Source organism: Notamacropus eugenii, chromosome 4 (assembly GCF_028372415.1).
Source record: "Notamacropus eugenii isolate mMacEug1 chromosome 4, mMacEug1.pri_v2, whole genome shotgun sequence".
Taxonomy (NCBI): Eukaryota; Metazoa; Chordata; class Mammalia; order Diprotodontia; family Macropodidae; genus Notamacropus; species Notamacropus eugenii.
In genome coordinates, this window is record NC_092875.1 from 319,619,335 (window position 1) to 319,635,676 (window position 16,342).

The 16,342-nt window shown below is 35.7% G+C and overlaps 1 protein-coding gene across 5 annotated transcripts in view; it reads left to right on the forward strand.

The window, feature by feature from the left end:
- CWC27 (CWC27 spliceosome associated cyclophilin) overlaps positions 1-16,342 on the forward strand; it is a 322,938-nt gene that overhangs the window by 72,320 nt on the left and 234,276 nt on the right. For all 5 annotated transcript variants that reach the window (XM_072605063.1, XM_072605062.1, XM_072605064.1 and 2 more), the window contains exons 3-5: positions 1,951-2,063; positions 12,682-12,825; positions 14,635-14,733. In XM_072605063.1, the coding sequence (XP_072461164.1) occupies positions 1,951-2,063; positions 12,682-12,825; positions 14,635-14,733 (356 nt within the window). The remainder of the gene's footprint in view (positions 1-1,950; positions 2,064-12,681; positions 12,826-14,634; positions 14,734-16,342) is intronic.

Below are 16,342 nucleotides of genomic sequence, written 5' to 3' on the forward strand. Positions count from 1 at the left end.
AGTGAAATGGATTGCCTTTAGAGATGATGGATTCCTTCTTGAAGGTCTTCAAACAGAGGCTGAGTGGCCACATATCAGAATTTAATAACTTTGGGAAAGTATGTAGCAGTTAGCACATTTTTTCCTGTTCATACTTCCAATTTCATCAGTGTAGGGAAATCTCTCAGTGAAAATTCCATATCCTGATGAATATTCGCACATCAAATGTAACTTAAAGACTTAGAGAATCACTTTGGATACTAAGATGTTAATTCATTTTTCCATGATCATATTTGTCAAAGACCGGGGCTGCAATGCACATCTCCCAAGGTTAGCCATCTATTCACTGCACCATACAGCACACATAATAGAAGTGTTCTTTATGATCTAATAAAAAAAAGAAAACTGAGAGAAATTGTGTAAAATAATACAGCTCTAGAAGTTTATAATGACTATTTCTCTTATTATTTGACTTCTCTTTAATTAAGCATACATTTTTAAAATACCTACTGCATTCAAGACACTTCTAGGTGCTGAAAAAACAGACAAACCTAGGCCAGCCAATCCTTTCTTTCAAAGATCCTCCGTTCTCTTGGAGGGGACAGGGACTGTAAGCTCTTTCTACTAAGAATAGACTTAGAAAAAGGGCAGTCATTTTATTTAAAAGGCAAACACAAAAATAACTCATGTAGAGGAAAAGAGAAGGGCTTAGGCATAAAAGAGATTATGGAAGAGGGCAGTATAATAAATAATAAAATTTGGAAATTAAAATGTTGAGTTACTAAAAGAAGTTACTCTGGACTTAGTGGAATGTCAGTACAGAGTCATTTTATATTTAAAGATAAATGTATATAGTAACATTGTGAAAGTGAGCCATTTTGAAAGACTTCAGAACTTTGATGACTGCAGTAACTAACCCTGATGCCCACACTCCTTTCTTTCTGACAGAGAGGGGATGGCCTAAGCCTGCATAATGAAACATGCATTTTTGGATATGGTCAGTGGAGGAACTTGTTTTGCTTGACTATGCATGTTTGTTACAAGGATTTTCTTTTTCTTATTTTTTGATGGGAAGAGGTAAAAAGGAAGAAAAAGAAATGCTTGTTAATTGTAAAAAATAATTGGAAAATAAAATCAAATTTGTAGGATTTAAATTTGTAACTGACATAATTGGGGTAAAGCCTGATAGAGACAGGCTGTTTGGTTGCTTGGTCAGGATCTCATTGCCTGACCACTTTAATGTGGTCACTCTTCTCTAATATCTAGTCATCTACTTTGTAGGTTTAGGAAATTTAGTTTATCATCAGTTTACTTAAGTTGTAATCAGGAGATTGATTTACCTTAAACCTTAAAAATATGTATTATTGAAAGATGAAAGAACTAGAAGTGGGATAAATTATTGTAGTAATTAAGAAGGAGCAAAGACCTGAAGTAGAGTTTTTCCAGTGGGAATGGAAAAGAGAGGACAGATTGATGAAGTAAATTGACATAGCAACTGATTGGTTATGAGATTCGGAGCTTAAATGACTTGCCTTAGTTAACACAGGTATTAAATTGCAGAGGCTGGATTTTTGCTTAGGTTATTATTGGAGCAGTAAAAACAGTAACTAGATTGTAGAGGTTAAAAAGGAAGCAGTTAGATAGGAAATAAAAGAAGTACATGTAGATGTTTGATGAGTTTATCACTGAAATGATGGTGAAAATTTGGATGGTATCCAGAGAAGGTAACCTTTTTAAGAAAAAGAAGACCTGAGAATATTTTAAAGTGTAAGGACCAACTGAATATGGTATTTTCTGAGAAGGGGATCAAATGTGGGAGCAAAGCCACCAAGCCCCTGAGTTGGAAGGGGATTGAAGAAGATTTCTGGTTCCATCAGTATCTGAACAAGAATCACTTCTACAGCCATGCTTGACAAGAGATAAAGAATCTCATAGGCCATCTTGGTAAAATCTCAAATGATTTCTTTTCAGGTTATTATGACAACACAATATTTCATAGGGTTGTACCTGGTTTTATAATCCAAGGAGGAGATCCTACTGGTACTGGAACTGGTGGAGAATCTATCTATGGAGCACCTTTCAAGGTGAGCTTTGATTTGCTTATTTCGGTCATTATTTTCTAGAGCATCATTTATCTACTACCTTTTCAATATGAGATTTAAGGGCTTTTACCATTGTTCCCCTTGGTTACTTCACTTGTTACCAGGTTATCTTAGCCTGAATTCTCTGAAATTATCTCATTATTTCTTACAGTATAACAATATTCCATTACACACACATACTACCATTTGCTCAACCATTTCCTATTTGATTGGCATTGCTTTAGATTCTTGTCTTTTTTTTCTCCTTTTAATTCCCCCCATTAGGATCAAGAAGTTTGTATTGCTTATAGATATTCCACCTCTGATACTATGTTATCCTTTACTTTGGCTCTTCCCTATCCCCGATCTTCCCTGTTTAGTTTGATTTATTTCTGCTCCAAAATGTGTGTGTATGAGCTCTGTTTTCAACTTTCCTTTGTCCATTTCAGATAAAAGTTATTTTGTTTTCTGATGCCTATTATCCCCGCTACTGTCATATTATGTAATCTTCTCAAGCACCCCAATTATGAGAGTTAGCAAGTTCTACTCCCTTTCCCATCCTTTCTATAGTTTTCTACTCTCTTTTCTCTTTTTCCTCTGTAAACCCTTAGAACAGAAGCAATCCACCTATAGGCCATTTTAAAATAATTAATTAATTAATTGATTTCCCCACAATATCCTTTGAAGATATTAAAGTTCTAAAGGGATAGTTGTTTCTTTTCTATTAGAGTGTTTCTATTCTATTAGAATGTTAACACTGTATCTTTATAGTACTTTGTGATTGTCAGATGCCTTTCTTGGTTCCTATGGACTCTTGTATTTATATTTCAGAGTTCCTACTCAACTCTGGTCTTTTCATTAGAAATGTTTGAAAATCCCTCTATTGCATTGAAGGTCTATTCCTTCCCACCAATGCCCACACCATCCCCTGGATTGTATTTAACTTTGTAGGGAAAGTTAATTTTGGTTTTCCAAAAAGGCAAAGGCTTTTTGGAATTTATATTCTAAGCTCTCTTCTTTTTCACTTATAATTTCTTAAAATATAGTACATAAACTTTCTAAAAAATATGGATTTTAGGGAATTCAGTGATTCTTAAATTATTTCTCTTTGACCAGTTTTTCAGCTCAGTTGTTTCTGAAGTCAGATATCTTACATTTTCTTTTATTTTTTTCCATCTTTTTATTTTGTTCTTATATTATTTGCTGTTTCATGTAATCATTGGTTTCCCTTTGGTCTGTTATAGTTTTCATGGGTAAGATTTACCACTTTCTCTTATAAACTACTTGATCACTTTTCAGTCATGTTTGACCCTTCATGATCCTACTTTTGGTTTTCTTGGCAAAGATACTACAGTGATTTGCCATTTCCTTCTCCAGCTCATTTTATAGATGAGGAACTGAAGCAAACAGGGTCAAGTGACTTGCCCAGGTAAAACAGTCTGAGGCCAGATTTGAACACAGGAAGATCAGTCTTCCTGACTTCAGGTCATGCGTTCCCTCTGCTGTGCCACCTAGCTGTGTCTATAAACTTCAAACTGTAAACTATAAACTTCTATAAACTACTTACTCTCCTCTTAATTCTTTCCCCAATAGCTTTCCCCTTTTTAATTTTAAAATGTGTTATTGTTGTTATTTTTTTAACATCACTATATTATCCCCCAATGTAGCTCCCCCCATCTCTCCCAGAAAGCAATACTGTTTTTTAGGCAAAAAAAAAATAGAGGAAAATATCAGCTTAACTGATCAGCACATTGGAAAAAAAAATCTGAAAATATGTGCAATCAGTATGTGTAAAAGTGGTTTACATAAAGTTCTTTCTGTTACATTGTCATCATTATGCATATATTTCTACTGGCTACACTTCACTCTGCATCAGTTCATGTCTATATTTCCATGTTTTCTTTTTTTAAGTAAGTTTTTATTGATTGCATATATATTTATATTATATATTTATATTTCACCATAGTTATCCTCAGGATCCGTCCTCCTCCCACAGAGCCATCTCATATAACAAATAGTATTTCTTAAAGACAGAAAAAGAGATAAAAAGAAGAGGACAAATCACTATAACTAATAAATATATTAAAAATATTGAAAATGTGCAATATGTAATAACACTTGCGGACCTCTCATCTCCATGAAGGGGTAGGGTGGGTATGTCTTCTCTCTTCTTTTGAGTCCTGCTTGATTTTTACAATTTTGTCACTTTTGATTTTGGGGTATGTCATTTCCCTTTACAGTGTTGTAGTTACTGTGTATATTGTTTCTTATCTGCCTATTTCACTCCGTATCAGTTCATATAGACCTTTCCCTGGTTCTCTGTGTTCATCATGTTTATCGTTTCATATAGCACAGTAATACTTGTTTATATTCGTGTACCACAATGTGTCTAGCTAATTCCTCATTTGATGGACATAAGCTTTTTTTTCCCAAAAAAAAGTACTTTTTTTCACAAAAAGTACTGCTATAAATATCTTAATGTATTTTAGGACTTTATTATTATCAGTAGTTTCCTTGGGGTATAAGCCCAGTAATGGAGTCTCTGGTTCAAAGAGAATGGACATTTTAATTGATTTATTTACATAATTCCAAAATGCTTTCCAGAATGGCTGTACTATTTTATAGCTCCACTAACAATGTGTTAATGTGCCTAACCTTCCACAACCCATCCAACATGAACTGTCGCCCTTGCTTGACATGTTTGCCAATTTGCCAGGGATGAGTTGAAACCTCAAGGTTGTTTTGAGTTGCATTAATCTTATTGTTAGTGATTTAGAACATTCTTTCATTTGGTTATGAATACTTTGTATTTCTTCTTTTGAAATCTTCCATACCTTTTATTTCATTTTTATCTATTGCTTCAGTTTTTCTAGGTATGCATGTAATCTTTATGGAAAATTCATTTTTTCCCCCTTTGAATCATTGCTTGCAGTTGCTATGGAGTTGCTTTCTCCTTTTGGTAGATCTCCAGGTCGAAAATAGTTTTTAAAATACCTATCAACATTTGCTTTGCTTTACTCATCTCTCTGATTTTAGATTAAGTAGAACTTTGTTTAGGCCAGACCTCACCCCTAGCTGCTCATTTGAGTGATGTAGGTGATTTTGAGTAGTCTGTCCCTTGGTCTCCAGTGCTGATCTTTAGTGCCCAAGATTTTGTCCCATCAGAATCTTTGAGGCACTTGATCTTCATGGGTAAGTTCTCTGCTGTTTTCCTGACTGGCACTGACTTTGTTTTTACCCCTTTTCCTGTTGTCTTTGGGCCACTGGCTGAGAGAGAGAGAGAGAGTGTGTGTGTGTGTATGTACGTGTACGTTTTTGTCAGAGTTGGTATGGGAGAGCTAGCTGCACAACTGCCTTTCTTCAGTCACTACCTCAGCTAGAAGTCCCTTTAGTTCCTTCATTTTACAGACACAGGAATTGAGGGCCAAAGAGGTGGTGATTTGTAAAGTTATTCCTTCCTGGGCTGTGAATGTTAACCACTTTATGTAAACCAGTCTCGGATAAACATATCTATTTATGTGATAGAGTGTTATCAAGTGAATTGGTCCACATGGCTACTTCTAGAACATGATGAAAAAAAAATGATGATGAAAAAAGAATGTCATTCTTATTTTCACTGTCTGTCATGACTTTTAAGTCACTAGTATTATAGAGGAAACTTAGATTTTTTCTAAGTGCTTTATATAGCCAGAGCTATTAGCTACAGGGAACAAACTTTAAGTAACATAACTAAAATTCCCCCAAATACAGGATTTCATATTCATTAAGACATATCTCCCATCATTATAAAACTCATATGCATCTATCTTTTATCAGCTCTCTCCAAATGTTAATTAACCAGTTGTGTAGGATATCTCACCCCTTTGTTTCATATTCTCATTAAGTTTCATAGGCACAGTCTTGCACATACCCAACCCAAGATTTGTTTGGGGTAGTGACTATTTTTTTGACCTGGTGATAATCTTATTATGCTTATATAAGTATAAATTAGTTACGTAGTTACTGCTAGTTTGGTACTCCTGTGACTTCTGAGGTATAGTTCTCCTGTTGATTCCCAATGAGTATGACTGAGAAGTCTGTAATACAAGGCTCATGGGTATTTCTGGAGGTGAAATATTTTGAAAGACTGAGAGATATTTGGAAAAATTAATTACAGTAATAATAACTCCACTGCATGTAGTACTTTAACATTTGCAGAGTAACTCACAATAACTATATGAAGTAGTTAGTTCAAGTATTATCCCTATTTTTCAGATAAGAAAATTGAGACTCTGAGGGGTTAAATGATTTATGAGTATACACTTAACTAGGATGTGTCCAAAGTAAAATTGGAGCTCAGGTCTTGCTTAAAGTTGTCTACCTCTTTTTGTAATCTTTCCATCAACTGATCTCATTTTTCTGAAGCTTTGTAAGCATTATCTTACCAATCAAATATTTTCTCATGCATTTTTACAAAAGATTTTTCAGCTCACCAAGACTCCCAGGTTACAAAATCTACCACACAAGAAGCTACCAGAGATAGGCAAGCAATCAAATTCCTTTCTGTTTCCCTGAGACAAGTTTTCACTTCTCAGTGCTTGGACTGGACATATGTAGGAGTATGCCAAAGATATTATAGAAGGAGTCGGTGGGCCAATGGGCTTGGCAAACTGGACCATTGTTTGAGTATATTTGGGGAAGGAAGGTGGAAGAACAAGGATAGCAGGAAGGAAAGATGTGCCTTACTTAACATAAAATCCTCCTTTTCTTGGAGTAAGAGATTTGGAGCTGTGTCATGCTTTCTGTGTTGCTAGCTAGAACTCTGGGGATGATAATGCATTTGGCAATCCAGACTTCCTCTATATTTATCAAGGTCAACTACCATACTGATGGTAAGTTCTTCAGTTTGAAAAGGCTACAGGCCAAGACCAAAGTAGAAGGAGTGTTCGTGCATGATTTTCTGTTTGCAGAGAGTTGTGCACTCAATGCAGCCTCTGAAGCTGAGATGCAACAAAGTATGGATCAGTTCTCTGCTATCTGTGCTAATTTTGGTCTAATAATTAACACCAAGAAAACACAGGTGCTCCATCAACCACCACCACACCATCTATGTGGTTACAACAAATAGAGAAGTTTTGAATGCTGTGGATAAGCTCGCTTACCTTGGTAGTGTTCTTTCCAGGGAAGTACACATTGACAATGAGGTTGACACACGCATTGCCAAAGCTAGATCAGTGTTTGGGAGGCTCTGAAAAAAAGTTTGGGATAGAAGAAGTATAAGACTGACTACCAAACTGAATGTCTACAGAGCCTTTGTGCTGACTTCCATTGTTGTATGCCTGTGAAACGTGGACATTCTACCAGCGCCATGCCAGGAAACTGAATTACTTCCATTTGAACTATCTTAGGAAGATTCTGAAAATCACCTGGCAGGATAAGATACCAGACACTGAGGTCCTTGCTCAAACTAAACTGCCAAGTATTCAGACTGTGCTTCAGAGAGCGCAACTTCGATGGACTGGCTACATTGTTCAAATGCAAAATGTACACTTGCCAAAAAGACTATTTTATGGAGAACTCACATGGGACAGGTGTTCAGATGGAGGTCAGAAGTGATACAAGGACACGCTCAAGCTCTCTCTCAGGAACTTTGGATTTGACTGTGCAACATGGGAAACACTGGCACAGCACTGCACAGCATGGCGTGCCCACATCAGAAAATGTGCTATGCTTTATGAGTGAAGCAGAATTGAGACAGCACAAAGGAAATGTAGGACTCCCAAATTTGGAGTATCCACCCCAAATATTCGCACAGACTATCTGTGCCCAATCTGTGGTAGAGCATTCCGAGCTTGGATTGGTCTGATCAGCCACAGTCGGGAACACTGAAGCTTGAATTTATCATGGTGATGTCATTTTGGTCCTCTTTGAGAATGAAGGATAACAACCAACCAATGTTATTTATAATCTTAAAGCCACAAGAGAGGGAGGATTGGGAAGCAACAGAGAGAACAAAATGAAAGTATTAAAAACTTTTAATCTAGTTTCTCTTGAAGAGAAGATAAAGAGCAGTTAGCTGATCGATTAGGGATTTTTAGCCTTTTTTTGTCTGGACCCTTTTGGCCATCTGGCAAAATCTATAGACTCCTTCTCAAAATTATGTTTTTAAATACCTACGATTACAAGAGAACCATTTGTATTGAAATACAATTTTCAAAATATCAAGAATATTAAAAAAAAACAGTTCATAGACTCCAGGGTCAGAATCCCTGCACTAGATGGATAGACTAAATGTTTGATTTCAGTGATGTATGTTTTCTCTTCAGTGACACAGATTACAAAACGTCTTCTCACCCTGGATATCTCTTGTGCATGTACTTCAGTAAATCTTTCTCCAGGGGATTCATCTATGCAGAAGTGCTCATATGTTCTTCTAGGTTTCTTGACATTTGGTAGATGCGAGTAAAGTATATGGTCTTCATATATATATAAAATTTATATATTTACATATCCATTGGTTGGTTCTTCCTTGTTCTTACTATTCAGACTCAGTTCAATTCTGTAATGTTTTTTAGGTGTTTATTGTTTAGAAGGCATTGTGCTTTGCTTATTTGCTAGGAATACACAGATCCTACCTTCAAGATATTTATAATCTCCAGCTTTAGCCTCTCCATGCCTATGTTGCTCTAAGGCTCAGTACTCTTCTGTTTCTATGTAGAAATGGATTCTATTTTTGCAGCTAGAGACAATAGATTTTTTCTCTTTTCTTTTCCTTTTCTCTTTGAGGAAGGGAGGATAATGCCAAGTTATCAAAAGAGTTGTCATCTAAACCTCTATCTGTATTCAAAACTCTTCACAATCTACTTTCCTCCTATCTTTCCAGCCCAGTTACACCTTATTCCTTTCCGTGCACTTTGTGATTCAGTGACACTGGCTTGCTGTTCTTTGACACAGAACACTCCTTCTCCAGACACTGGCACTCTTTTATGTCTGAGATTCTCTCTGTCTCTTTACCTTTACCCCTTGGCTTCCTTCAGGTCCCACCTAAAATCTCACCTTCTATAAGAAACCTCTTTTCATTATTTCTAACTTATCCTGTCAATAGCTTGTTTGTACACACTTGTTTTCATATTGTCATTATCTCTTTCTTTAGACTGTGAGCTCGAGAGCAAGGACTGTTATTTGCTTGGCGCATGGTAGAGTCTTACATGAATATTGATTGATTACTAACTACCCGGTCTTTAAATCAGAGGTTTGGGGAGTCCAGAGAAAGAAAGAGATAACCCTTTTTTCTGTTTTACCTCTAGTTTCTTGGTGTATATTTTGCTTTTATTTTAAAGGCAATTTGCCCCAGAACCCTCCTTCTGTAGTTTTAAACCTCATGGATCTCTCTGATCTCAGGGATCCATACCATGCTCAGGCCTGTTTTAGTCTCAGATACAGGCCAATTTTGGCTTTTATAGATGGTGCTTAGACTACTCAGAAACAAATTTTCCATTTGTAATATTGTTGCTATGAAATTATCTTCCACCTTTGCAACTTTGTTGCACCAGTGTTTTCTTTGAACCAATTAATGATGTAAGGTAGGCTATGTAAGGAGCAGTCATTTAGTCAGAATGTCATAAATGGCAGCACTTAAACTGACAAAGGTTTTCTATTCTTAGAAGAGGCAAATTATTTGATTCTTTGAGGTTAGATGGAACCGAGCCCAGGTATAAGGTGATGAAAGGAAATGATGATGGTTCCAAAGTGAAGAATGGAACTGGAATCTGGCTTCATTTGATCTCTTCAAATACAGAAAATGGAAAGTTTTTAGGATATTGCGTATGACATTTTATTTTCAACAGTTTTATTTAAGCTTTAAAGTACATCTATTCTTTACTACTAATTTTTCATGATAGTGTGCCATAGCACAGAATAGCACATGCCAGAAAAGGAAATCAAATAAGAAAAATAAAGCCTATAGCAGGAATAAACCCTGAACTTGGATTTGAAAGGAAAAACAAAATAATGATCAAGAATAGACTAGTGATCTTTCTTAAAAATCACTAATACAAATTTAAAAAAGAAAAATATTGATGATATTTGTATTTATGGGAATGAGAATTGCAGAGTTACTTAAAAGGTTATTCTATTCCCATATTATTCTCATAGTTCTCCTTTGAATGAGGAAAGATCAGCTTTTTTTTTTTTTTTTTTAAACCCAGAGATCCTTGTAATGAGAGTTCTCTGCACCAGTAATTACATTTAGATTCTCAGGGCCTTGAAGGCCTCCAGTCCTCACAGGCCAGATGACTGTGGGAAATCAGTTATTCTTACTCTACCTGCAAAACAAGGACAACAGTACTTTTACTGCTTACTAAGAGGGTAATTGTGAAGATGAAAAGAGATCACATACAAAATGTTGTATCAAGTTAGCTCTTTTAATGCATCTTAAAGGGCTGTTGAAATGTGAACAGCATTATTAGTGTTCTCACTTGCAGTTTCCTTTTTCATGCTGTCATTCATCTTTTAAATCTTTAAAAAAATATATAAATTTTGCCATAGTTTCTAGTAATAATGCTCTTAAAAATATGGAATAGATATGACAGAGCCTCAGACTTCTCTGAAACACTTACAGGTTGTAAGATGTTTCATGTTTTTAGAATATGTTGAACAGAAGGGAGTATTCCTCTGTTCTTCTGACATGAATTAGTGTAACCCATCAAATTGGCATGGCAAATCTGACTGACATCATATTTGATTTTTAGTTTACTGTTTGCAGGTTGTTGGGGGTGTAAACTCAGTTCCATGTGGACAGTCTCGGGCAGGTAAAAGTGAGGACTTCTAAACCTTAGAGTTCTCATGAGGCCCCCCAGGAAACAGCAGGGAATTGAGGAGTGAGATGTCGTGTATTTCCGCCTCTTCCCGTGAGAACGTGATGGGAGAGAGCATCCCCGCCCTCGAGACTGGCCCGGATCTGGGCACACCTATTGCAATCTAACAGGCACGGTATTCAGGTGCAAACTATGCGGCAGGAGAGCTTAAGTAGGGTCAGGAAAGCCTGAAGGCGCTCTTAGCGCTGAGGGGCCCTTACAGGACAGAAGGCCCCTTTTCCTCTCTTCGCTCTTCCCTCCCCCCCTCTCTCCCCACTTCCACTTCTGCTTTCATTCTCTTACTGTAAGATCTTTGCCTCCTTGGGAGATTTCTCTCTCTCTCCTAAGGAAGAGTTCCCCCTGCACATGTAACCAGGACCCTGAATAAAGCCTAACCCTTGTTCGACTCCGGAAAGTCTCTTCTCTCATATGTTTATCCGGTTTGGCCAGCCGAAGACCTGCGATAGGTAAGGTAAGACTCGGGTAGCCCTCAGGCCTCTAGGCCTGGCAGCAGGTGATTATTTATCTTGTCAGACTATACAAATGGTAATATCTTGTGTAGTATATAATGTATTTCAGAGTTGTGAAACTGAAAATTATTCAGGTGGATTGAGAGTTATTTATTTTTTTTAGGAGGGAATTCCCTTTGAAGAAATACTTGCTATTAATGAGTTCCAGCCTTTGCCCCTACCCTGCAGAAAAAATGTAGATTCCTTAAGAATAGGGTCTGTTTTGTTTTTGTCTTTGTAACCCCAGCTAGATTTTGCATATACTACTTCACAGTTTTGTAATATTGAATTTCATTCAATTCAATTCATTCAAGCCTATTAGGTTAATGAAATAAATGAAGTTTTGCAACACTTGACAGTTGATAACTTTTCTCCTTAGAATGTTTTTTCCTCTCTAGATTTTCATGACACCTGCTACTTCCTCATATTCTTTCTTGTTTGGTGATTTCATCATCTTATCATATCAATTATCATCTCTATGGTGATGATTCCTAGAGTTATTCATCCAGCTGATGTCTTTTATCTGATGTTACCATCTCGAACTCGATGTTCTGTAAGCACCTCAAGACACATCCGAAACTGAACCCATTAATTTTCTTCCCAAACTTTTCTTTCTCCTAAACTTTCCTGTTATTAAAAAGGATACCATCTTCAGTGTCATACTAAATTCCTTACTGTAATTCACACCATCTTTCTTATCTGTTGATAGATCTTGTCATTTCTACATTCTCAACATTTCTCAAATATATCCTCTTCTCTCTACTCATACAACCACCACATTAGTTTAGGCCGTTGTCATCTCTTGCCTGGATTATAGCAATAGTGTTCTGATTGATCTCCCTGCCTTAAGTCTCTCTAGTCTATCATTACTCAGATGTCAAAGTGATTTTCCTAAAGTGTGGGTCCGATCATGTCATCTCTTCTCTTTCTCCCCCAACGTAGTAAACTCCAGTGACTACTGAATACCAAAGATATAAAATCCCCCTGTTTGGCATTTAAAGTTCTTATTCACCTGGTCCCTTCCTCCCTGTCCCACAGGTGATGTTATTAATGTAAATAAACATATGTGTATAAATGTATAAATAAATATATATGAAATATATAAATAAATATAAATATAGAGAAGTAAATGTAGACTTTTGTCATATGTGAGAATCAGTACCATTTAAAAAAAAGAAATTTTGAATAGAAACTATAATATGTGTAGGATTCTGCCAACCAAGTGAACATTGACTAAACAGAACTTATACACTTAACCATTTCTTTTTTATGCTACAGGATGAATTTCACTCACGATTACGTTTTAATCGGAGGGGACTGGTTGCCATGGCAAATGCTGGACCTCATGATAATGGCAGCCAGTTTTTCTTTACCTTGGGTCGTGCAGATGAACTTAATAATAAACATACCATTTTTGGAAAGGTCGGTATTCAATAATCATTTCAGAGATCCACTTTTGCTTCTTACTAAGTTTTACATCTCCAGAATTTTTGGTTTTCCAACGTTTGTGAATTGGTTATTATTTCCTTTTATTCACCTTTTATTTTGAGTGTTTATCAAATGATCAAATCCTGTAACAATGAATTCTACACCATACAGAAGTTTTGTTGTAGCAAATGAAATTGACAAGTAACCAGGACTTCAAGGATTTTTGCTTCTAAAGGATTTGGGGTTTAAAGTTTTGTTTTTCAAGACAATTGTCATCATATGTATACTGCTTATGATGTAATTTAGTTTAGTCTCCTAGGTGAACTTTTAGTATTGAAATTAAAATCTCAACTAAAATCCTGTCTTCAGGAAGCCTCTTCTAACCCCTCTTAATTCAAATGTCGTCAGTGTGTTAATTTTTCTCCCTATTTATCCTATACATAGCTTTTTTGGACATATTTGTTTTCTTGTTGTCTCCCTTATTAGATTGTGAGCTCTTTGAGGACAGGACTGTCTTTTGCCTCTTTTATGCATTTAGCATACTGCCTGGCTTAAAAGTAGGTGTTTATTGACTAATCGAATTTGGCTGTTTATATAATTTTACTGATAGTATTACTAATGTTTAAAATAGAAGGTACTTATTTCAGTTGACTGATTTTTTTTCCAACATGTTTGGATTCTGCTCCAAAATGAATTCTTATTTGGAATTTATTGATTTCTATATTCTTTTACTGAATTTTCAATAAACTTGTCTTTGAACTTCCATCTCCTGTTTTACCACAAGAAATAAAAAAAACAGAAACAAACCAAAAACCTGGCATTTTAGATCCATAGGTCTGTAGCTCCCTCTGCTGGTTTATTATGATCCACTTGCCCATCCTTTGATCAAAACTGGAATTTATGATCATAGTGGAGGAAAGCCCTATAAACACAGTTATTAAAATTAAATTAGAAACTCAAGTTAAATTTCAAGTGTTCTTAAACCTCAGAATATGGAAACTTAAAATGAAGTTATCAGTCCTTGTGAATACTGCTAGGTGACCTAGAAAATAAGCAATTAGAATCTCCTGCTTTGACCACTCTAGGAGGGCCTTGGGATTATAAATTTTGCTTGTTTCTTTTTTTCTTTTTAAAAAATGCGTATGACTTGCTAATCCTGTTGGAATATTTGAGATTTCAGTAGTGAATACGAGGTCATAGTTACACACTTCAGCATCTTGTATATAACTTATAAATTGACTGCTCTAAATCTGCTTTGTGGGACAGGTTTTTCTCAGATACTTAAGCACAAGTTTTTTGACTAGTTTTGAAAAAAAATGCTGTTGTAGTTAGAAAACATTTATCAAGTGCTTACTATGCGCCGGGCTCTATACTAAACACCATAAATTCAAAAAAGAAAAGCAGTCTGTGATCTCAAAGCCTTCACAGTCTAATGGGGGAGGACAATAGACAAAAGAAAGCCATGGAGGTGGAGAAGAATCTACGTGATGTGGGGGTGTGGTGGGAAAGTCAAAGAGGCCCAAAGCAAGTGCTACAGGAGAACCCAGAGAGGCCTAAAGCAAGTGCTGTTGGGTGGGAAATAAGGAGATGTCTCTGCTTCTCTGAGTTAGTTAGGAGAAGGTCATGTTGAAGAGGTCATTTCTATTAAATTATTCTTTATATATTTTTTCTTTTGAGAAAATAATTTTGCTTGCTGTTATTAAATATGCATATACTTCAATGTTCTAATATTAACTGCCTTTTTAAAAATTTGTGAAAACCTTAATCATTATTAACTATATTTTAAACATTTCCGTTTGATAGATAACAGGAGACACAGTTTACAATATGCTCAGATTGACAGAAGTGGACGTTAATGAAGAAGAAAGGCCACTTAATCCACATAAAATAAGAAACTGTGAGGTGGGTATTCAGGTACTTTTGATGAGATTTATACCTTGAGTAAATTATCATCAATTCTTTGAAACCTTTGGTTGAAGTAACATATATAAGTAACATAACATATATAAGTAACAAATATACATACATGTGTAATGTATGTATATTTGTAATGTACATATGTATGTATATTTAATATTTCTAGATTCTGTATATGTATATATGCATGCATATATGTACTTATGCATACACATACATATATTGAGCTTGACAACTGGGTGATGAATTGTTTGGTCTGGCCAAATCCAAGAAAAAGATAAAGAAAAATGCTTCTTTGTCCTGTTCTCCTCTGCTTCTTCAGTGAGAGTGGTAGACTGACATTACAAAGGTGAAGAAGGAGGGCTAAGAGTCACATGGTCTTTAAATATTCCCTGCCTCTAACATGGAAGCAAATACGAGTCCACATAAAGTTTGGCATGAGGCCCACATGAGCCACATTGTTCTTTAAGAGAATTCTTAGATGCAGTTGATTAAAGGATAACTAATGGATATAAAATGGAAAAGATTTGCCAGCATTTCTGTTATGCTCTATTGATGAAACATAAACCATCACATTTTGATGGTATCTAATTTCCACTGCAAAATATTTAAATACTCAAATGGATCTCTGCTGTCATCAATTAGAGAGTTAATTACAATGATGCATATTGTAACCTGTCCATGTCCACTTATCTTGTGTTACTCTTTCCATATTCTCCCAACAGTTTTCTGCAGAGGATCCATTCTGCCTGGTGTGATGGAGTCCTTTATCATTTTCTCCTCTCATCATGAGAGTACCAGTAGAGCATTCTGGCTGTCCCCTTGTCATTCCATGCTCTTGCCAGTGATTAGCTCTGTCATAATATTCTTCCTATTGTAATATTCCTTAATGATGTTCTTTAACCTTTAGACTTCTACACTGGTTATATATTGCATCTTTCTTACACCTACCATACACGTCACCACTACCCTCTGTAATACTCATCTTTAGTTCTTCAGAAGTAGTAGTTTACCACATCTTGCTTCCGTATAGCAATATATACATACGCAAAATGAGGATTCCTTGTGAAACCACAAAGCTCCATCTTGCTCAGTTTACTTTAGAAAAAGCAGTTCTACACATTACTTTCAGAGCTGCCCCACTAGTTTATGCTTCTTTCTGAATTCCTTTCCTGTTCTCTTCTGTGCATTTAAAAAAATGTTTCAATGATTCTCTCCTTTTTTTCCTCTTTGGCATCACTGTTGCCAGCCCCTTTCTTGCTGACATACACTCATCCCACTAACTGAAAGAAAAAAGTAGAAAGAAAGGAAACCTTTTAACAAGTAAATGTAGCCAAGCAAAAAAATTTACATAAATGCTTATATGTGACCTATAGACAATGTGAAGTATATAAGAACTCTGGATTATTTTATATGTTCAGTCATATTCAGATTATTGCTTTGTTTATTTCTTGAGTCTACATAAAATGTGAAAAAAGCTGATTTAAAGAGATATAGAGCAGATGACTGGATAATGGAAAAACATTGTACAAGGGACAAACCGAAAAATTATTAAATAAGGTTGCTATGTTGGAAATATTTTTAAATAGTTAAA